At 46.8% G+C, this 22,715-nt stretch overlaps 1 protein-coding gene and 1 pseudogene across 3 annotated transcripts in view; one reads left to right on the top strand and one right to left on the bottom strand.

Annotated features, from left to right (window-relative positions):
• Nucleotides 1–22,715, bottom strand: part of cars1 (cysteinyl-tRNA synthetase 1) — a 130,764-nt gene that overhangs the window by 28,702 nt on the left and 79,347 nt on the right. For all 3 annotated transcript variants that reach the window (XM_038807524.1, XM_038807522.1, XM_038807523.1), the window contains 4 exons: nucleotides 18,055–18,244; nucleotides 12,890–12,958; nucleotides 10,862–10,943; nucleotides 4,109–4,189 (listed from right to left, as the gene is read on the bottom strand). In XM_038807524.1, the coding sequence (XP_038663452.1) occupies nucleotides 4,109–4,189; nucleotides 10,862–10,943; nucleotides 12,890–12,958; nucleotides 18,055–18,244 (422 nt within the window). The remainder of the gene's footprint in view (nucleotides 1–4,108; nucleotides 4,190–10,861; nucleotides 10,944–12,889; nucleotides 12,959–18,054; nucleotides 18,245–22,715) is intronic.
• LOC119971669 lies at nucleotides 16,722–17,112 on the top strand (annotated as a pseudogene).

Genomic DNA, 22,715 nt, shown 5'->3' with positions numbered 1-22,715 from the left:
GAGTGGATGGTAAGGGAGGTGGTGTTGCTCTGTTATTTAAGGATGACATCCGGGCAATAGTAAGGGATGACATCGGTGCTATGGAGGATAAGGTTGAATCCATTTGGGTGGAAATCAGGAATAGTAAGGCGAAAAAGTCACTGATAGGAGTAGTCTATCGGCCACCAAATAGTAACGAGATGGTGGGGCAGGCAATAAACAAAGAAATAACTGATGCATGTAGAAATGGTACAGCAGTTATCATGGGGGATTTTAATCTACATGTCGATTGGTTTAACCAGGTCGGTCAAGGCAACCGTGAGGAGGAGTTTATAGAATGTATCCGCGATAGTTTCCTAGAACAGTATGTAATGGAACCTACGAGGGAACAAGCGGTCCTAGATCTTGTCCTGTGTAATGAGACAGGATTGATTCATGATCTCATAGTTAGGGATCCTCTCGGAAGGAGCGATCACAATATGGTGGAATTTAAAATACAGATGGAGAGTGAGAAAGTAAAATCAAATACTAGTGTTTTGTGTTTAAACAAAGGAGATTACAAGGGGATGAGAGAAGAACTAGCTAAGGTAGACTGGGAGCTAAGACTTTATGGTGGAACAGTTGAGGAACAGTGGAGAACCTTCCAAGCGATTTTTCACAGTGCTCAGCAAAGGTTTATACCAACAAAAAGGAAGGACGGAAGAAAGAGGGAAAATCGACCGTGGATATCTAAGGAAATAAGGGAGAGTATCAAATTGAAGGAAAAAGCATATAAAGTGGCAAAGATTGCTGGGAGATTAGAGGACTGGGAAATCTTTAGGGGGCAACAGAAAGCTACTAAAAAAGCTATAAAGAAGAGCAAGATAGAGTATGAGAGTAAACTTGCTCAGAATATAAAAACAGACAGTAAAAGTTTTTACAAATATATAAGACAAAAAAGAGTGGCTAAGGTAAATATTGGTCCTTTAGAGGATGAGAAGGGAGTTTTAATAATGGGAAATGAGGAAATGGCTGAGGAACTGAACAGGTTTTTTGGGTCGGTCTTCACAGTGGAAGACACAAATAACATGCCAGCGACTGATAGAAATGAGGCTATGACAGGTGAGGACCTTGAGAGGATTGTTATCACTAAGGAGGTAGTGATGGACAAGCTAATGTGGCTAAAGGTAGACAAGTCTCCTGGCCCTGATGGAATGCATCCCAGAGTGCTAAAAGAGATGGAAAATTACAAATGCACTAGTGATAATTTACCGAAATTCACTAGACTCTGGGGTGGTCCCGGTGGATTGGAAATTAGCAAACGTGACGCCACTGTTTAAAAAAGGAGGTAGGCAGAAAGCAGGAAATTATAGGCCAGTGAGTTTAACTTCGGTAATAGGGAAGATGCTGGAATCTATCATCAAGGAAGAAATTGCGAGGCATCTGGATAGAAATTGTCCCATTGGGCAGACGCAGCATGGGTTCGTTAAAGGCAGGTCATGCCTAACTAATTTAGTGGAATTTTTTGAGGACATTACCAGTGCAGTAGATAATGGGGAGCCGATGGATGTGGTATATCTGGATTTCCAGAAAGCCTTTGACAAGGTGCCACACAAAAGGTTGCTGCATAAGATAAAGATGCATGGCATTAAGGGTAAAGTAGTAGCATGGATAGAGGATTGGTTAATTAATAGAAAGCAAAGAGTTGGGATAAATGGGTGTTTCTCTGGTTGGCAATCAGTAGCTAGTGGTGTCCCTCAGGGATCCGTGTTGGGCCCACAATTGTTCACAATTTACATTGATGATTTGGAGTTGGGGACCAAGGGCAATGTGTCCAAGTTTGCAGATGACACTAAGATGAGTGGTAAAGCGAAAAGTGCAGAGGATACTGGAATTCTGCAGAGGGATTTGGATAGGTTAAGTGAATGGGCTCGGGTCTGGCAGATGGAATACAATGTTGACAAATGTGAGGTTATCCATTTTGGTAGGAATAACAGCAAACGGGATTATTATTTAAACGATAAAATATTAAAGCATGCCGCTGTTCAGAGAGACTTGGGTGTGCTAGTGCATGAGTCACAGAAGGTTGGTTTACAAGTGCAACAGGTGATTAAGAAGGCAAATGGAATTTTGTCCTTCATTGCTAGAGGGATGGAGTTTAAGACTAGGGAGGTTATGTTGCAATTGTATAAGGTGTTAGTGCGGCCACACCTGGAGTATTGTGTTCAGTTTTGGTCTCCTTACTTGAGAAAGGACGTACTGGCACTGGAGGGTGTGCAGAGGATATTCACTAGGTTAATCCCAGAGCTGAAGGGGTTGGATTATGAGGAGAGGTTGAGTAGACTGGGACTGTACTCGTTGGAATTTAGAAGGATGAGGGGGGATCTTATAGAAACATTTAAAATTATGAAGGGAATAGATAGGATAGATGCGGGCAGGTTGTTTCCACTGGCGGGTGACAGCAGAACTAGGGGGCATAGCCTCAAAATAAGGGGAAGTAGATTTAGAACTGAGTTTAGGAGGAACTTCTTCACCCAAAGGGTTGTGAATCTATGGAATTCCTTGAGCAGTGAAGCAGTTGAGGCTCCTTCATTACATGTTTTTAAGGTAAAGATAGATAGTTTTTTGAAGAATAAAGGGATTAAGGGTTATGGTGTTCGGGCCGGAAAATGGAGCTGAGTCCACAAAAGATCAGCCATGATCTAATTGAATGGCGGAGCAGGCTCGAGGGGCCAGATGGCCTACTCCTGCTCCTAGTTCTTATGTTCTTATCCCCTAATCGCTACTCTGCTCTATTACCTTGTTGTTTCCCTTTAACTTATCACATTGCATCTGTGGGCAGAGTCCTGGGCAGGGTTAATTCCTCCTCATCATGTGCCAGGCTCAGTCTAATTCAATTTAAGGTGGTCCACCGGGCACACATGACGGCAGCGAGAATGAGCAAGTTTTTTGGGGTTAGAAGACAGTTGTGTGAGGTGCAAGGGCAGCCCTGCAAACCATGTCCACATGTTTTAGGGATGCCCGCAGCTTAGAGTGTTCTGGCAAGGGTTCGCGAAGGCAATGTCCAAGGTGCTTAACACACGGGTGGTGCCGAGTCCAGAGATAGCAATCTTTGGAGTGTCAGAAGACCTGGGAGTTCAGGGGGCGAAAGAGGCCGACGTCTTGGCCTTTGCCTCCCTGGTAGCCCGGAGACGGATTTTATTAATGTGGAGGGACTCGAACCCCCCCCCCCCCCCCCCCCCCCCCCCCCCCCCCCCGAGTGTAGAGACTTGGGTTAATGATATGGCTGGGCTTCTCAGTCTCGAGAAAATAAAGGTTGCTTCAAGAGGGTCTACGCTAGGGTTCTCTCGGAGGTGGCAGCCGTTCGTCGACTTTCTTGGGGAAAAATAAAATGTCAGCAGCAGCAATCCATGGTGGTGGGGGCGGGTGAGTGCTTCATTGAGATGGTGTGGGAAGGCTGAGTTGCGTGGGGTAATGTCTATTTAATTGTTATTGTACATTCTCTTTTTGCACTATGTTAATGTTCACTCTAGTTTGTTTTGTTATTATTGTTACTACTGTTTTATTATGAAAAATTCTGCAAAACCTTAATAAAAATACTTTAAAAAAAAACTTATCACATTTCTCCTTACATGATTGCTTTCCCTACTATTTGGTTTAAAGCCTTCTCTAATGACTCGCCAGTGCACTGGTCCCAATGCGTTTCTGGTGAATGCCGTCCCAACAGTATAGCACTGGTTTTCCCCTGTATTGCTGCCAGTGATCTTTGAATCACATCCCGTTTCTTCCACATCAGTCTTTGAGCCATGCATTCAACTCTCTAAGATCCTATTTACACCACATAAATTTGCTCGTGGCTCAGGTAACAACCCAGAGATGATTACCTCTGAGTTTCTGCTTTTTAATTTAGTGCCTAGCTGTTCATAATCCCCAAGCTTCAACCCCTTTCCGTGTCCTATCTATGCTATTGGTTCCCACATGGACCACAACAGTAGTATGAAAGAATACTGGGAAAATGGTATGATGATTAGAGTTCAGTACTGTATGACAATTATTTTGTTAGTGTATGGAAAATCTCAAAACACACTCAGTAAAGTAGAAGTTGGCAAAATCCACAGATCATAACTTGTAGGTTGATTAGGCTCAATACCTTCATGGTCCTCAAAGCGGACTCCAAGCTCTGGAAGAACATCATCTCGCAGGCCGTCACACAGCTGTAGAACCTCACTCACTGTAAGAAAGAAAGAGTTAGTCAATGCACACCTATTTTAGTGTCAGAACCATACAGCACATCTGTATTCTAAACCACAAAGAACCTGACACATTCCAAACTATGTCCTTCCCCTTTCTGCACGTTTACCAAGGTGAGAGGTAGTATTGGGAATTTCTTTTTATCCTTTCATTCATATTAAGCAGAAAAAAGCACCTTCCATGTTGTCCCATTAAGCACTTGCAAATGAGGTAGAGTACGAGCTAGATGGTGAGTGAAGCTCTCCTTACACTGCTCCCATAAGATGACTTAACATTAGTCTCAGAAGAATGTCTCCTGCTGCATCAGTCAGATCGGTATCTCGTGGCTACCACGGCTAGCCTATGATTGCGACAGTGTAAAATTCTGCATGATGATTTATATCAAACAGAACTAGGGCTGAAACTCCATTAACACAGGACTAAACGGTAGCATGGTGGTTAGCATAAATGCTTCACAGCTCCAGGGTCCCAGGTTCGATTCCCGGCTGGGTCACTGTCTGTGTGGAGTCTGCACGTCCTCCCCGTGTGTGCGTGGGTTTCCTCCGGGTGCTCCGGTTTCCTCCCACAGTCCAAAGATGTGCGGGTTAGGTGGATTGGCCATGCTAAATTGCCCGTAGTGTCCTAAAAAGTAAGGTTAAGGTGGGGGGGTTTGTTGGGTTACGGGTATAGGGTGGATACGTGGGTTTGAGTAGGGTGATCATTGAGTAGGGCACAACATCGAGGGCCGAAGGGCCTGTTCTGTGCTGTACTGTTCTATGTTCTATGTTCTAAACAGCACAGGACAAAATTCACAGCTAAATTAGCTTGGATTCAATACCCAGGTCACGGGGATCAAAGGACAGTAAGTGAATGTGAAATCTTCTTTACAATCGTTTCCTTTTGAGGTCTCGGGTTTCTCAGCCTACATCACGAACATGCCTTGTGTCGGTTTTTCAAATTTACATAACCTCAACAGAAGCAGAGCTCAACATCATCATAACCTTGTCTAGATATGAACTGGTGATTCACATTATTGAATCAGGGCTGTTATTCAATCTTTGATTCCCCCACTGAACTGTATGCCCAAGTCACTGAGACTTTCTTTAGCACTAAGAATAAATTGCTTTCTAAGTATTTTGCTCAATCACATTCCCCCTCAACCCTCACTTCCCTGAAGCAGATTTTTAAAAATAATTCTTTTTAAATCTAGTAACTTTGAGGTGAAAGGAGATGAGTTTTGATTGCAAAACTAGTGAAACATTTACAACATAGAACATTACAGCGCAGTACAGGCCCTTCGGCCTTCGATGTTGCGCCAACCTGTGAAACCACTCTAAAGCCCATCTACACTATTCCCTTATCATCCATATGTTTATCCAATGACCATTTAAATGACCTTAATGTTGGCGAGTCCACTACTGCTGCAGGCAGTGCATTCCACGCCCTTACTACTCTGATATTTGCCCTTTATCTATCTCCCCTCAATTTAAAGCTATTTCCCCTCGTGCTTGCCATCACCATCCGAGGAAAACGGCTCTCACTTTAACCCTATCTGATCCTCTGATCATCTTGTATGCCTCAATTAAGTCACCTCTTAACCTTCTTCTCTCTAACTAAAACAGCCTTAAGTCCCTCAGCCTTTCCTCATAAGATCTTCCCTCCATACCGGGTAACATCCTGGTAAATCGCCTCTGCACCTTTCCAATGCTTCCACATCCTTCCTATAATGCGGCGACCAGAACTGCACGCAATACTCCAAATGCGGCTGCACCAGAGTTTTGTACAGCTGCAACATGACCTCATGGCTCCGAAACTCAATCCCTCTACCAATAAAAGCTAACACACCGTATTACTTCTTAACAACCCTATCAACCTGGGTGGCAACTTTCAGGCATCTATGTACATGGACACTGAGATCTCTCTGCTCATCCACACTACCAAGAATCTTACCATTAGCCCAGTACACTGTCTTCCTGTTACTCCTTCCAAAATGAATCACCTCACACTTTTCTGCATTAAACTCCATTTGCCACCTCTCAGCCCAGCTCTGCAGCTTATCGATGTCTCTCTGTAACCTGCAACATCCTTCCGCACTGTCCACAACTCCACCGACTTTAGTGTCATCTGCAAATTTACTCACCCATCCTTCTACGCCCTCCTCCAGGTCATTTATAAAAATGACAAACAGCAGTGGCCCCAAAACAGATCCTTGTGGTACACTACTAGTAACTGAACTCCAGGCTGAACATTTCCCATCAACCACCAATTTCTGATCCAAACTGCTAAATCACCCTGAATCTCATGCCTCCGGAATTTCTGCAATAGCCTACCGTGGGGAACCTTATCAAACGCTTTACTGAAATCCATATACACCACATCAATTGCTTTCCCCTCGTCCACCTGTTTGGTCACCTTCTCAAAGAACTCAGTAAGGTTTGTGAGGCACGACCTATCCTTCACAAAACCGTGTTGACTATCCCTAATCAAATTATTCCTTTCTGGATGATTATAAATCCTATCTCTTATAAACCTTTCTAAGACTTTGCCCACAACAGAAGTAAGGCTCACTGGTCTATAGTTACCGGGGTTGTCTCTACTCCCCTTCTTGAACAAGGGGACAACATTTGCTATCCTACAGTCTTTTGGCACTATTCCTGTAGACAATGACGACATAAAGATCAAAGCCAAAGGCTCAGCAATCTCCCCCCTAGCTTCCCAGAGAATCCTACGATAAATCCCATCCGGACCAGGGGACTTATCTATTTTCACACTTTCCAGAATTGCTAACACCTCCTCCTTATGAACCTCAAGCCCTTCTAGTCTAGTAGCCTATATCTCAGTATTCTCCTCGACAACGTTGTCTTTTTCCTGCGTGAATACTGACAAAAAATATTCATTTAGCACCTCTCCTATTTCCTCGGACTCCACGCACAACTTCTCACTACTGTCCTTGACAGGCCCTACACTTACCCTAGTCATTCTTTTATTCCTGACATGCCTATAGAAAGTTTTAGGGTTATCCTTGATCCTACCTGCCAAAGACTTCTCATGTCCCCTCCTGGCTCTTCTTAGCTCTCTCTTTACATCCTTCCTAGCTAACTTGTAACTCTCGAGCGCCCTAACTGAACTTTCACGCCTCATCTTTACATAAGCCTCCTTCTTCCTCTTGACAAGTGATTCAACTACTTTAGTAAACCACGGTTCCCTCGCTCGACCACTTCCTTCCTGCCTGACAGGTACATACTTATCAAGGACATGCAGTAGCTGTTCCTTGAACGAGCTCCACATTTCAATTGTGCCCATCCCCTGCAGTTTCCTTCCCCATCCTATGCATCCTAGGTCTTGCCTCATCGCATCATAATTTCCTTTCCCCAGCTATAACTCTTGCCCTGCGGTATATACCTATCCCTTTCCATCGCTAAAGTAAACGTAACTGAATTATGGTCACTATCATCAAAGTGCTCACCTGCCTCCAAATCTAGCACCTGTCCTGGCTCATTACCCAGTACCAAATCCAATGTGGCCTCGCCTCTTGTTGGCCTATCTACATACTATGTCAGGAAACCCTCCTGCACATATTGGACAAAAACGGACCCATCTAAAGTACTCGATCTATAGCGTTTCTAGTCAATACTTGGAAAGTTAAAGTCCCCATCAAATATCCTTTCTGCCACCGTAATACTGTCCTTGATTAACAATGCCAACCCTCCCCCTCTTTTACCACCTTCCCTGAGCTTACTGAAATATCTAAGCCCGGAACCTGCAACAACCATTCCTGTCCCTGCTCTATCCATGTCTCCGAAATGGCCACAACATCGAAGTCCCAGGTACCAACTCATGCTGCAAGTTCACCCACCTTATTCCGGATGCTCCTGGCGTTGAAGTAGACACACTTTAAACCACCTTCCTGCCTGCCGGTACACTCCTCAACCTTGAAACCTTACTAATGACCTCAGTACTCTCAACCTCCTGTATACTGGAACTACAATTCAGGTTCCCAACCCTCTGCTGAATTAGTTTAAACCCTCTCGAAGAGCATTAGCAAATTTCTCCCCCAGGATATTGGTACCCCTCTGGTCCAGGTGTAGACCATCCCTTTTGTAGAGGTCCCACCTACCCCAGAGTGAACCCCAATTATCCAGGTATCTGAAACCCTCTCTCCTGCACCATCCCTGTAGCCACGTGTTCAACTGCTCTCTCCCCCTATTCCTCATCTTGCTAGCACGTGGCACGGGTAACAACCCAGAGATAACTGTTTGTTCTAGCTCTAAGTTTCCACCCTAGCTCCCTGACTTGCCTGACTACTGGTCAAATCCTCTTTAATACTGAACAGAGCATGGACAAGTGGTACAAGACTTGACAACGACTTGGCTACTTAAAATTCCTGATCGTCCACTTCTGACTTGTGCACACAACCATCCAATATCAAAACACAAAATGTTGCAAATTCAGCTGATCAGTCAGCATCTATAAAGGAAAAGAATTGACTGAGAGATTGCGAAGGCGTTGCTCAGGGAGGATTATACAGGCTGTATCACTCCTTTCCTGTTACCTCCACTGAACCGTTTTTGCAGTTCCTCCTACAGGAGGTACATGCCACAGTCAGCATGGGGAAGCTGATAGCCGGATTTCTGGTTTTGTTCCTTTGAGTCTGCAGTTTTCCTTCCCTACAGGATGTTCATTGCAAGGTCCTCTTCCCAATAGCCCTGGGGAAATTAGTACCGTGGCATATTTAGAGCTATAGGCCGTATCTATATCTTTTGTCACTATGACCTACAACATTTTAGTTTGCTTTAAAACAGTTGAAAGGTGGCAAGGTGGAGCAGTGGTTAGCACTGTTGCCTTACAGTGCTGAGGACCAGGGTTCGATCCCAGCCCCAGGTCATTGTCCATGTGGGTTTGCACATTCTCCCCGAGTCTGCGTGGATGTCACCCCCACAACGCATAGATGTGCAGCGTAGTTGGATTGGCCCTTAATTGGAAAAAAATGAATTGGGTACTCTAAATTTATATTACAAGAACAGTTGGTTCACTAAAGGTCATCTGCTCCTGTATCATGTATCACACCTGACATAAGTTCCAATAATAATAATAAGTTCAGAGACTATTTCCTTGGGTGGATGTAGCTGTTACAAGGGGGCACAACTATAAGGTTCGGGGTGGGAGATGTAGGAGGGATGTCCGAGGTAGGTTCTTTACGCAGAGAGCGGTTAAGGTGTGGAATGGACTGCCTGCTGTGATAGTGGAGTCGGACACTTTAGGAGCTTACAAGCGGTTGTTGGAAAGGCACATAGAGCAAAACAGAATGACGGAGTGGGATAGCTTGATCTTGGTTTCGGACAAAGCGCGGCACAACATCGAGGGCCGAAGGACCTGTTCTGTGCATACTGTTCCATGTTTCTATGTTTAATATTGTGCATCAGATGCAACCTGGAGCTTCTTTTTGATAAAAGGATACCTGACGCATGGGACGTACACAAACTTCTTGACCTTGGATTTCCGAAAAGCATCTGACAAAGCGATATGCAAAAGGCTATTTAAGCTTAAAGAGATAGAATTTCAGGGTAAACTGGATATTAGATAAGAAATTGGCTGAATAGGAGCAGGGTTCGCCGCCTGGGGGAGACTCCTGTACAACGCTCCCAAGGCGAGCGTTCAAACCTATACCACCAGCTCTGAATACTTCCAGCTCCAAAGAGGCACAAGGCAGGGATGCAATCGAACCCCTAGCGATAGCCCTGTGGGATGTGAAAAGGTGGCGGGGCATCCAGGGAGGAGACAGAGAGCACAGAGTCTCACTTCATGAGGATGACCTGCTTCTGTATGTCTCAAAGGCACAGGAAGGACTGAAAGATCCTGAAAGAGTTCGGAACCTTCTTAGGTCACAAACTCAACCCGGGCAGAAGGGAGGCCTTCCTGGTGAACCCAAATGGGAGAGGGACAGAGCTGGAGGGGCTCCCATTTAGCCCAAAATAGATTCCGATACCTGGGGATCCAAACAGCCAGAAACTGGACTCAGATCCACAAGTGGAACCTGACCAGCCTGGTGGAGGAAGTAAAAAAGGACCTACGGAGGTGGGACACCCTTCCACTCTCTCTGGCGAGGAGAGTGCAGACGATCAAAATGACTGTGCTGCCGAGGTTTCTCTTCCTGTTTAGATCCATACCAATCATCACCCCCAAGGCCTTCTTCCAAAATGTGGACAGCTTAATTAAGGCGTTTGTGTGTGGGGGGTATGAATCCAAGAGTCCCCAAACACAAACCCAGCTCTGAGTGGGTGCGGATGGAGGAGGCCTCCTGCAAGGGGACGACCCTCCGGACCCTAGCCATAGCAGCACTCCCATCCCCATCGGCAAAATACACATCCAGAACAGTGGTCGTGGCCACACTGAAAATGCGGGGCCAATTAAGACAACACTTCGGGCTGACCAAGATGTCCCCAATGGCCCCCATCTGCAGAAATCACAGGTTCCCACTAGCCATACTACACACAACCTTTAAAAAAATGTAGACAGAACGGTTCAATGCTGACAGTTAGGGACTTCGATGCTGAACGAACTGACAGAGGAATGGAAACTACCAACAGGACAGGAAATGACACACCTCATACGGAGGATACCCATAAGCCAAGAACATATACAAATGCAACTTGTAAAATTCACTATTTTGTACCTTTCTTCTCACGGGCAATTTGCCGCACGTTCTCACGGAAATCTGACAACACCTTCAAGTATGGCATCACTGTGGCTTCCACCTGCATGTAGAAGACAAAAAGAGAGGGAGGTAGCAGAATCTGTCAATAACAGCTCCCTCCTGGCTTCATTGCACAATGGCAATCTACCCAAGCCCCGTAATGCATTTAAACCACTTTTTGGATCCATTACAGTAACTGATTTTCTTGGTTTGATCAAACTGTCATGTGAGAATACCTTTGAGAAATGGGTGTTTATAAAAATAGCTGTAGTGGATGTACCTTTAAGAAATTGGTGTTTATAAAAATAGCTGTAGTGGATATACCTTTAAGAAATGGGTGTTTATCAGTAGTGTCAGAGTGTGGGTGGAACTGGATTGTCTGTCTGCTTTTATTTTCGCTTTGGACTGTTTGCTACAGGGTGTGTTTAGTTTAGTTTTAGTTTTGGAGAAGCTGCAATCACAGCAGGATGTGTGAGAATCTCTGCAGGCTGGGGAAAGTTCATTTGGTGATGTCAAAGTGGTAACTGTTCTCAGTAGAGAAGTTAAACCTGATGTATTTCTGTAAAAAGGGTTCTTTTTGTGTCTTATGGATGTTGCAAGGAAAGATTAAGAGTTACTTATAGCATACTGTATTCTTTGGGGATTTATTGGTGTTGATAGTTGTTAAGATGTTTACTGTGGGTTTATAAATTATTAACTGGTTTCATAAATAAACATTGTTTTAATTTAAAAGCACTGTAGATTTCTGTTGCATCACACCTGCAGAGTAAGCCCTGTGTTCCCCATAACCACAATCTATTAAAAGTTGTGGGTCAGGTGAACTCCATGATACACTTTGGGGTTCTCTAAATCCTGGCCCATAATAAAACAGATAACTATCTCAGGGTCTACAACATATTGACAGCTCTTTGCAGTAACATTACACAGTGATTAGCACACTCAGTATAAATTGGTAGCACAGTAATACTACAGGTTTTAGCCTGGCTGAGTGGCAGCTTCGAAGTCAGAAGGTTGTGCGTTCAAGCCCCTCCAGGATTTAAGTAGATAATCAATATTGACAGTTCTGCACTGTTGGCAGGTGCTGCCTTTGGAATGAGGCATTAAATATCTTTCTTCTCAGGTGGACGGTGGCGCAGGGGCAGCACATGGCACAATGGTTAGCACTGCTGCCTCACAGCGCCAGGGACCTGGGTTCAATTCCGGCCTTGGGTGACAGTCTGTGTGGAGTTCTCTCCTATCTGCATAGGTTTCCTCCAGCTGCTCCTGTTTCTTCCACAATCCAAAGATATGCAGGTTAGGTGATTTGGCCATGATAAAATTGCCCTTTGGAGTCTGAAGATGTTCAGGTTAGGTGGGGTTACAGGGTTACAGGAATAGGGCCAGGGAATGGACCTAGGTAGGATGCTCTTTCAGTGAGTCGGTGCAGATCCGATGGGCCAAATGGCCTCCTTCTGCACTGTAGGGATTCTATGGTTCTAATACTATTTGCATGATTTCCTTGACTTGTACTATTTGATGAATTCTTCAGGACAACATTTATACCTCTGTGCCGAAATCGCGCTTGGTGCGGAGAATGGGGCGTCAGACCCGCGATTGGGTCTGATGCCTGCCCGCGATTCTCCACGGACCGGGAAGGTGTCGGACCCGTTCGCTGGTCTGACGCTCCATTCTCCGCGCCGAGCACGATTTCGGCGCGGAGAATCCCGCCCAGAATACCTGCATATTTACCTCTCAGTTCATGGGATCTTACTGTCCACAAATTTCCTGCTACATTTCCTGATAATTACTATACCATGAAAGAATTTAACTGGCTGGTAGATGCTCTGGTCCTCCCAAGGTCATGAAAATTGCAACATATAACTGCATGTTTATTCTTTCTTGTTATTTTTGTGTCAGTGTAAGCAGCCTCCAATTGTCATTTTCCTTGCATTATAGTATTCTTCATTGTTGAAAGGTGATGGTAACCAAAACTTTATTTTCATAAAGAGAGATTGAACAAATACTTACATTTAAATTCTGGCTGCCTCCTCCAACAGGAAATCCAATTGGTTCTTCACCTTCTATTGCACCAAAAATCTGATTGATAGAAGGGAACAATGAGACAATCAAGTTCCAGACTTTATTTTCCATGATAATCAATAGCATTTACCACTTCTCCATTAAAATTCCAGCAATCTGAATCAATTTAGGGTTCGGGACTTCTTTCCAAGGAAGATGCATAGTTGGGTCAATTAGTACATACAATGTCCAATGTCATATTGGCCCACCAGGACAAGTGTTTTGAATTAGCTAGTATTTAGTAGGGCCAAAGTTAGACTATTCAAATTGGCATCAGTTCCCTTAGGCTTGAATGGGGAAAATGCAGCCAGTGTTCCTACTCCTGATATTACTATCCCAGGCCACACCCCAACAGTGGCTAGGAAACTGGGCCAAAACCCCAATATTATGTGTAAGACTGTGTAGAAAAAATGATTTGCTCTAGGAGTGATTGCATGAAGAAATAGGGCTTTGGCATTTTAAAAACAAAATTTTATTATGACTACAATATTAAAGGTTTTAATTTCACACCCGAAAAGAACAGCTTACAATCTCATCTTAAACACTACGACTCAATTTCCCATTAAAACAACAGCTCTCAATCTATCTTACTGTGGGAGAATTGTGGAATCAGCATCAGGCAGGTGTCATGTGAGAGTACCTTTTAAGAAATGGGGTTTATCGAATAGCTGCAGTGGGTGTACCTTTAAGAAATGGGTGTTTATTAGAGAGCTGCAGTGATGTCAGAGAGTGGGTGGAGCTGGACTGTCTGCTTTACTTTCATTTTAGGTTGTTTGCTACAGGGTGTGGTTAGTTTCGTTTTGAGAGCTGGATAGCTGCAGGCAAAGCAAGGAGCTGCATAAGGATCTCTCTGCAAACTAAAGACCGTCTCCAAATCAATTGGTTGATTTCAAAGTGCTGACTCCTCTCAATAGTGAATTTAAACCTGATCTCTGTGTTAAAAGGGTCTTTTGTCTTCCGGATGTTATTTGGGAATTTATTAAGGGTTATCTATCGAGTACACTTTGGAGTTCACTAAACCCTGGCCCATAACACAGGTCAGAATTCAACTCCTCTCTCCAAAAAAACTGCCTCTTTAAAGCTTTTCAAAATGTCTCTCTGTGTTCCTTGGCTCCACCCAGCAATGACCTCATCGCCCCAAGCTGAAAAATAAATTATCTCTAAGGGCTGCAAAGCACATTAACTCCCCAGGGACTTTCCCCAGTCAAACTACAGTCCATTAGTCCAGACTGAAAACACATTCCTTTGTCAATTTCACCTTCTAGTTGCTAAAAACACTAAGACCCTGCAACACAAAAGTATTTTATTAAAAACATGACCACTGCAGTCAAATACACACTAACCCCAGGCTTTTAATCCTTAAATGGCCGAATACTTAGATTCTAATAATCCTAAAGTCTTTCAGTCGTCACACGGATCATTAACCCCAGTCTCTTTTGGAAAGTGTGCATATGTGGATGTTAAGGTCATATTTGACCGTGATATCAGCCATGGTCCACTCGCCTGCGAGAGAGAATTAATGTTATATCTAATCCTGTCTTGGCACACACATGACAAATAGTCATCGGCAGCCCTCTGTGGTCACATAAAGAAGCACTTGCGTATCTTGGCAGCAGAAGGAAATCAGCAAAAAGAAAACAGACATGCATAATGGTTAGAAACAAATGCTATGAGACTATTATTATGAGACTATAATGGCTGGCATGAGTTGAAGAAATCTATTGGTGATGTTACCTATTTTTAGGTGAAAGTTAGTTAAAAAATATTAAAGATCAAATATTTGGTAACTTATTGATGAGGTTCACCTGGCTTCCGATGGCAGCATGTAGGAGGAGGTCGCATGGTGGATAGTTCCTGCTCAAGGCTTGATTTTTTAAGAATTTAATGCCTGGTCCCCAGGCCAATTTTTTGTTAAATAAGTGCAGGAAGACATGAGGAAGAAAGACATCCAAAACCCAAAGGAAAGCTGCCGTGAAGAAGGGGGCGAATGAAGGTTAGTCGTTGAGTGGAAGGGTCGACTCGGCAACTGGAAGGATGGCGGAGGCTGGGTTGCTGGGTGGGACCGCACTGGTCACGACAGTAAAGATGACCGAGGTGATGGTTGTGGAAATTGAAAAAATTCACAAAGCACATAGAGGCGATAAGGAAAGGATGGTAGCATTGAAGGTGGAGGAGGCGCTTGCCCAGTGAAAGCGGCAGTGTCGAGGATATAGGCTGAGGTGCGGGAGCAGGGTGAAAAACTGAAGGGAGTGGAAGAGGTCTTGTCAGAACACAGTGATCAACTCACCTCGATGGAGAGGAGCTGCAGAGGGTGGTGGAGGCCAACAAGGGTCTGCGAGCCAAAGTGGAGGACCTGGAAAACAGATCTAGGCGGCAAAATCTGAGGACCATGGGCCTGCTTGAAGGGCCCAAGGCCGACAGAGTATTTTGCCAGGATGTTGGGGGGGGGGGGGGGGGGGGGGGGGGGGGGAGGATCCCTCTTGGTACAAACTGGATCAGGCTCATAGGGCATGGAGGCCTAAACCAGAGTGAACGGGAGTGTGGTGGGGGAGGGGCTACGGCCATCAGAGCCTGGTAGAACAGGTTTCGATGGGCCTAGAGGTGTGAAAAGTTGGGGGAGGGGACCAATACTGGGTGAGGTGTTTTCGAGAGAAAGTGGATGGGAGGGTTCTGGGAGCGAAAGGTGGGGGGTGGGGGCTCGATGGTAACAATGGGACAGGGTGGGCCAAGCCCAGTGGGCAGGGCCTGAGACCGACGGTTAGGATAGCTACTTGGAATGTGAGGGGTCTGTTGGAGGGAGGTGTTTCAGGGTCATCTCGGGGGTAGTGCTCGTGAACGTGGAACCAGGGCCCCTAGAAGCCTTTTTCGGGGGTTCGGACCAGCTCAGGCAGCAGGCAGGTGCGGGGCCAGATGTTGTTAGCTTTTGCCTTGCTGATTGTCCGGAGGCGGGTCCTATTGAGGTGGAGGTTAGCTCCTCCACCCTGTGACACGGCTTGGCGCGGGGGGCACCTACTTGAATTTCTTTGACTCTCGGGAAGGTGAAGTCTCAGTCGAAGGGGCTGTTTATTATACACTTCTGAGAATTGGTTGCCATTGAATGTTAGTGGGGGGAAGGAGGGGTTAGTGGTATTGTTGTCTTTGGTTACACTGTTTATGGATTGATTGTTAATTTGTGCTTTTTTTACCTGGAATGTACGGGTAGATGTTTTGGTCTGTATATTGAGTGGGATGCGGTTTGTGTGTGGGGGATTGTTATTGTATTTGTTTGGTTGTTTATTGATGAAAATGAGAAAAATAAAAAGATTTTAAAAAAAACTTATTGATAAGGTTCAACAGGAAGGCGTAGAGCAGATATTGCCCCTTGTTGGACATTCTAGAATGAGAGGCCATAGTTTTAGTCTAAGGCAGTGATCTTCAAAGTCGGGGGCACGATCCGCGGGGTCGTGGGTGTGTGTCGGGAGGGTCGCGGAGCCATCCGTCACGGTGCTTCCGATTGCGCAAATTTGTGCGCAACAGCCGGCTTTTAACCATGCCACTGCGAGCTGCCTTTTTACCATATAAAAAAAATGCGGCCACACTGCGCGTACATGCCCGCATTTTTTGTTATATGGTAAAAAGGTCGCTCGCAGCCCGCAGAGTTAAAAGGCGGCTGCTGCTCGCTCTTCCCGGTTCGTAAGTGCTCGGTTCTTCTGAACGAAGCTAAGGCCGGGTTCCCCCCCCCCTAACCCCCCCAACCCCTGCCGACTAGCACCATCAGACCCACCCACAATGATCCAGCGTCATGGCCCCCACCTTGGAACTCGCCTGTATCTACAGCGTGCTCATCCTGCACGACGACAAGGTCACTGTCACTGAAGACAAACATAATTCCCTGATTAAAACAGCTGGTGTGACCATTGAGCCTTTCTGGCCTAGTCTGTTTGCCAAGACATTGGCATAATATTGACATCAATAGTCTGATCTGCAATGTTAGTGCTGGTAGCAGTGCCCCAGCTGCTGCAGCAGTTGTTGCCACTGCCGCCCCTGTTGCTGCTGAAGAGAAAAAGGGAGAGAAGAAACAGGAAGAATCTGAAGAGTCTGACGATGACATGGGCTTTGGTCTCTTTGATTACATGTGCCGTGCAACAACATTGTTACAATTTACAAAAAATAAATAAAAATTGAATATAAAAGCAGGCTGCTGCGGCTGAAGACCTCGAATTTGCGCAATCGGAGACGTAGAGGATTAAAAAAAAATTCTATATAATCTTCCTGTCTGAGGGAGGCAGAGAGCAGGACACGGCCCCCGAACGTCGCCATCACGTGCTTTGGGCGCGATTGCGATTCCTCCATTTTGTCAGCAGCAAAGAAAGTAAGAGAAGGTCAGCCGGCATGGGTCGCGAAGGTCGGCCGGCGTGGTTCCCAAAGGTTGGCCAGTTGGTAAAAATGGGTCCCCGAAAAAAAAGTTTTAAAAACACTGGTCTAAGGGATGGCAGATTTAAAACAGAAATGAGGAAAAATTACTTCACTCAAGGGTTTGTGAATATGTGCAATTCTCTACTCTAGAATGCAGTGGATGACGGAACACTTAATATATAAGAAGGAGAGAGGTAGGTTTTTAATAGGTAGTGGGATGAGAAAAGGCTGAGATGGGACAGGCATGATTGAATTGAATAGCGGAGCAGGGTCGAGGGGCTGAATTTTCTATTCCTGCTCCTAGTTCTTATGAATTGAAAACAAAAGAGCCTTAGTCATGACCACCAAAGTAATAGGAAGGATCAGATAATAAGGACAGGAAATGCTGCAAGTACCCAGCAGATCTGGGAGCATCTGTGGAGAGAGAAAAGCTAAAACCAAAAAGAAAATGCTAGAAAATCTCATCAGGTCTGGCAGCATCTGTAGGGAGAGAAAAGAGCTAATGTTGAGTCCAGATGACCCTTTGTCAAAAGGTCTAAAAAGAACCATGTCATTGACCCTTTGTCAGATGCAAAATGTTATCTGTTCCCTTTCCACAGACAGGGTCAGATCTGCTGAATATCTGCAGCAAGTTGTTTTTATTTCAGTTTTACAACATTTGCAGTACTTTACTCGAGGATCAGATAATTGTGAACGTGACCACTGTCTCCCCATCTCACCTTCAGCATCTCAGTGAGATACACTGCAATAGTCTTCAACAGTATGCGATTTGGTAGCTGCTTGTTGCTTTTCTTGGCAGCAATATATGTGTTACACTGGCTCACAAGGGACCGCAGCTCCTCCATTACTGTACGGGTGTCGATGTTATCGCACAGTGCCCTATGCACCGCAGTTTTCTTCTCATAAAAACTATAATTAAAAATAAATCATTGTTGTAAAACGACAGTAACACCTGGTTCACACTTTCCTTGCCATTTAAAATCATTTTAAAAAGAAGATTTTTCAAGTATTAGTGAAGTACCAAGAATTCAAATCAAGAGAAAAGGAAAGTCTGTTGGTGAGAGACTTAACGCAGGTATCTATGATACCACATAGTGGAACTTCAGTTCAGATATATATTGGTCAATAAAACAATGGGACAATTAATTAAACTAAATAAAACTGAAGCTCCCCATAAGCTCTAAATCTCCCTCCTCTTTTAGGACCTTCCCAAACCATTTGACCAAGGTTTAGGCCTTTCCTAATATCTTCAGCTTGGCATCTATTTAATTCTAATTCCATTTATCAGGATTCTTAAGATGCTTTTCTGTATTGGAAATACTATATAAATGCAAGTTAAGGCATTTATTTAAAAATACATCAAACACAACCAAAACTAAAAAGAGAACAAACAGGAAATCTCATGACAACTAAATAATCACCACCGCCGCGCCACACTCTCCCTGCTGTTATCCTCCACTCACTCTGCCTCCCTTTTTAACCCCAAAGTCCCCAGCCCTCCCCTGCTGACTTAATTATCCTGGAAGAAATCGATAAACAGTTTCCATCTCCGGGCAAACCCCTCCATAGACCCTCTCAAGGTGAACCTGATTTTTTCCATCCAAAAGAATTCCGCGAGGTGGCACACCCACACTCCCCGGGTTCAGTGGCCCAGGTCCCACCATCCGAACAAGGTCCGTCTCCAGGCTACCAAAGAGGCAAAGGCCAAAACGTCGGCCTCTCACCCCCTGGACTCCCGGGTCTTCCAAAACTCCAAAAATTGCCTGTTCTTGCCAAGGCAAGGAGCAATCAGGAGAGTGGACACCACTGCCTCGTCCCACGATGCCACGGAAAATACCCCGAACTCACACGGTTCATCCTTACACACGCTGGCGACGCCTGACACAACAACCGGACCCAGTCCACAAACCCCTGTCCGAACCCAAACTGCCCCAGTACCTCCCACAAATATCCCATGCTACCCGATAAGAGGCCTTCTCCACATCTATAGCGACCACTACCTCCACATTCAATCCCTCCAAGGACTATATCATTATAACATTCAACAGACGCCTAGTGTTAGCTGACAGATGCCTCCCCTTTACAAACCCCGTCTAGCGGGCTCCGATAGCTCCTCATCCGCAAGAGTCTGACAATCCTGTCCTGTTTTAGGAAAGGGTACTGCCCAATTGACGAAATGCACGGGCCGAACCACCTCTGGTGGCGGCGGGATCGGCGGCGCAAGCGGGCCCCCGGGGCGGGCGCAGGGCGATCGGACCCCGGGGGTGCCCCCACGGTGGCCAGGCCCGCGATCGAGGCCTACCGATCGACCGGCAGGCCAGTGCCATGGGGGCACGCTTTCTCTTCCGCTGCCGCCACTGCCTCCACCATGGCGGAGGCAGAAGAGAATCCCCCAGCTGACGTCACCACCGGCGCATGCGTGAACCGGCGAAGGCCTTTCGGCCAGCACCGGCGCCGGGCGTCAAAGGCCGCTGGTGCCGGCTTTGGCGCCAGTCGGCGTGGTGCCAACAGTTCCGGCGCGGGCCTAGCCCCCAAAGGTGCGGAGAATTCCGCACCTTTGGGGAGGCCCGACGCTGGAGTGGTTGGCGCCACTCCCCTACGCCGGGACCCCCCCGCCCGCCGGGTAGGGGAGAATGCCGCCCGAGGTTTGAGCACTGCTTGGTTTAGCTGGCTATTATTATATCATAATCGTTATTAGTGTCACAAGTAGGCTTACATTAACACATTGCAATGAAGTTACTGTGAAAAGCCACTAGTCGCCACACTCCGGTGCCTATTCGGTACACAGAGGGAGAATTCAGAATGTCCAATTTACCTAACAAGAACATCTTTCGGAACATTCCCAACAGTAGGTGGGGGGGGCGAGTGGATGAGCTGGGGGCCCCGATTAGAGTGGAGGAGGTATTGGGGGCCTAAAGGCCATGCAGTCGGGGAAAGCCCTGGGGCCGGATGGATACCCAGTAGAGTTCTATAGGAAGTTTTCTGAACCGGTGGGCCCGGTCTTGGCGAGGGTTTTCAACGAGGCAAGGAACAGAGGGACCCTGCCGCCGACAATGTCGCAAGCCACTGTATTACTGATATTGAAGCGGGGTAAAGACCCAGAGGTGTGCGGGTCCTACAGGCCAATCTCCCTGATTAATGTTGACGCCAAGCTCCTGGCAAAGGTACTGGCGGTTAGAATGGAGGACTGCGTACCGGAGGTGATTGGGAAGGACCAAACTGGGTTCGTGAAAGGTAGGCAGCTGGCGGCCAACCTGAGAAGATTACTTAATGTGATAATGATGCCCCCGGCGGGCAGGGAGGTGGAAGTAGTGGTGGCGATGGACGCTGAGAAGGCCTTTGACCGGGTGGAGTGGGACTATCTATGGGAGGTGCTTGGACGGTTTGGGTTCGGGGAGGGACTGGTGGATTGAATCAAATTATTATATCAGGCCCCGAAGGCCAGCGTCAGGACTAACAGAGAAGTGTCGGAGTACTTTAGGCTGTACCGAGGGACCAGACAGGGCTGCCCACTCTCCCCGCTGCTGTTTGCGCTGGCCATAGAGCCGCTGGCGATTGCGCTGAGAGCCGCAGAGGGATGGAAGTGGATTGTGAGGGGCGGGGTAGAACATAGGGTCTCTCTTTACGCAGACGACCTGCTCCTGTACATGTCGGACCCAGTGGCCAGGATGGGAAGTATACTGGGAATGTTGAGGAAGTACGGCCAGTTTTCAGGATACAAATTAAATACGGCCAAGAGTGAAATGTTTGTGGTACAGGCAAGGGGCCAGGAGATCAGATTGAGAGGGCTACCGTTTAGGCTGGTTGAGGAAAATTTCCGGTATTTGGGAATCCAGGCTGCACAATTGGGGCAGGCTGCACAAGTTAAATTTGGCCAGGGTGGTGGAGCAAATGAAGGGAGTGTTTCGGAGATGGGATGCACTCCCGCTGTCGCTGTGGCCAGGGTGGTGGAGCAAATGAAGGGAGAGTTTCGGAGATGGGATGCACTCCCGCTGTCGCTGGCAGGGAGGGTGCAGACTGTAAAGGTGACAATCCTCCCTAGATTTCTGTTTGTTTTTCAGTGCCTCCCGATCTTTGTCCCACAGTCCTTCTTCAAAAGAGTTAACAGGATGATCATGAGCTTTGTCTGGGCGGGAAAATCCCCGCGGGTGAAGAAGGCGATGCTGGAGAGGAACCGCAGCGAGGGAGGGCTGGCTTTGCCGAGTCTGATTAATTATTACTGGGCGGCCAACATCGCTATGATAAGGAAGTGGATGGTGGGTACGGGGTATATCTGGGAGCGGGTTGAAGCGGCTTCGTGCAGGAGCACCAGCTTGGCAGCCCTGGTCACGGCTCCTCTATCGCTGCCGCCGGCCAGGTACTCCACCAGCCCGGTAGTGGTGGCGACCCTGCGGATATGGAGCCAGTGGAGGAGGCATGTAGGGGAGACGGGGGCGTCGGTTTGGGCGCCAATCTGCGACAACCATTCGTTTGCCCTCGGGAGTATGGATGGGGGGTTTCGAGCATGGCGGCGGGCGGGGGTGGGAAGGGTGGGCGATATGTTCCTGGAAGGGAGCTTTGCGAGTTTGAGAAGCTTGGAGGAGAAATCTGGGCTGGTAAGGGGAAATGATTTTAGATAACTACAGTTGCGGGACTTTATTCGTAGACAGGTCCCATCTTTCCCACGCCTCCCGCCAATAGGGATCCAAGACAGAATAGTCTCTAGGGGGGAAGAAGGGGCGGGTAGAGTCTCTGATATTTATAAGGTGCTCATGAAGGAGGAAGGGTCCCAGACGGAGGAACTGAAACTTAAATGGGAGGAGGAGCTAGGCGGGGAAATGGAGGACGGGCTGTGGGCAGAGGCCCTGAGTAGGTTAAATTCGACCGCGACATGTGCCAGGCTCGGGCTGATTCAATTTAAGGTCGTTCACCGGGCCCACATGACGGTGGCTCGGATGAGCCAATTCTTTGGGATAGAGGACAAATGCGCTAGGTGCGCGGGAGGACGAGCGAACCACGTTCACATGTTTTGGGTATGCCCTAAGCTTAGGGGGTACTGGGAGGGATTTGCGGGCGTCATATCCCGGGTGCTAAAAACAAGGGTGGCAATGGGACCAGGGGTGGCAATCTTTGGGGTTTCGGAAGACCTGGGAGTCCAGGGGAGAAAGAGGCCGATGTTTTGGCCTTTGCTTCCCTGACAGCCCGGCGACGAATACTATTGGCGTGGAGGGACTCAAAGCCCCCGAAGACTGAGTTGTGGCTTGCGGACAAGTCGAGTTTCCTAGGTATGGAAAAAATTAAGTTCGCCTTGAGGGGATCTGTACAGGGGTTCGCCTGGAGGTGGCAACCATTTATTGACTTCTTTGCGGGAGAGTGAGCGTCAGCGGGGGTGGGGGGGTGG

This window comes from Scyliorhinus canicula, chromosome 9, assembly GCF_902713615.1.
Source record: "Scyliorhinus canicula chromosome 9, sScyCan1.1, whole genome shotgun sequence".
In the NCBI taxonomy this organism is placed as follows: domain Eukaryota; kingdom Metazoa; phylum Chordata; class Chondrichthyes; order Carcharhiniformes; family Scyliorhinidae; genus Scyliorhinus; species Scyliorhinus canicula.
The sequence above is the reverse complement of the archived record's forward strand: the minus strand, read 5'-3'. Positions and strand labels throughout refer to the sequence as shown.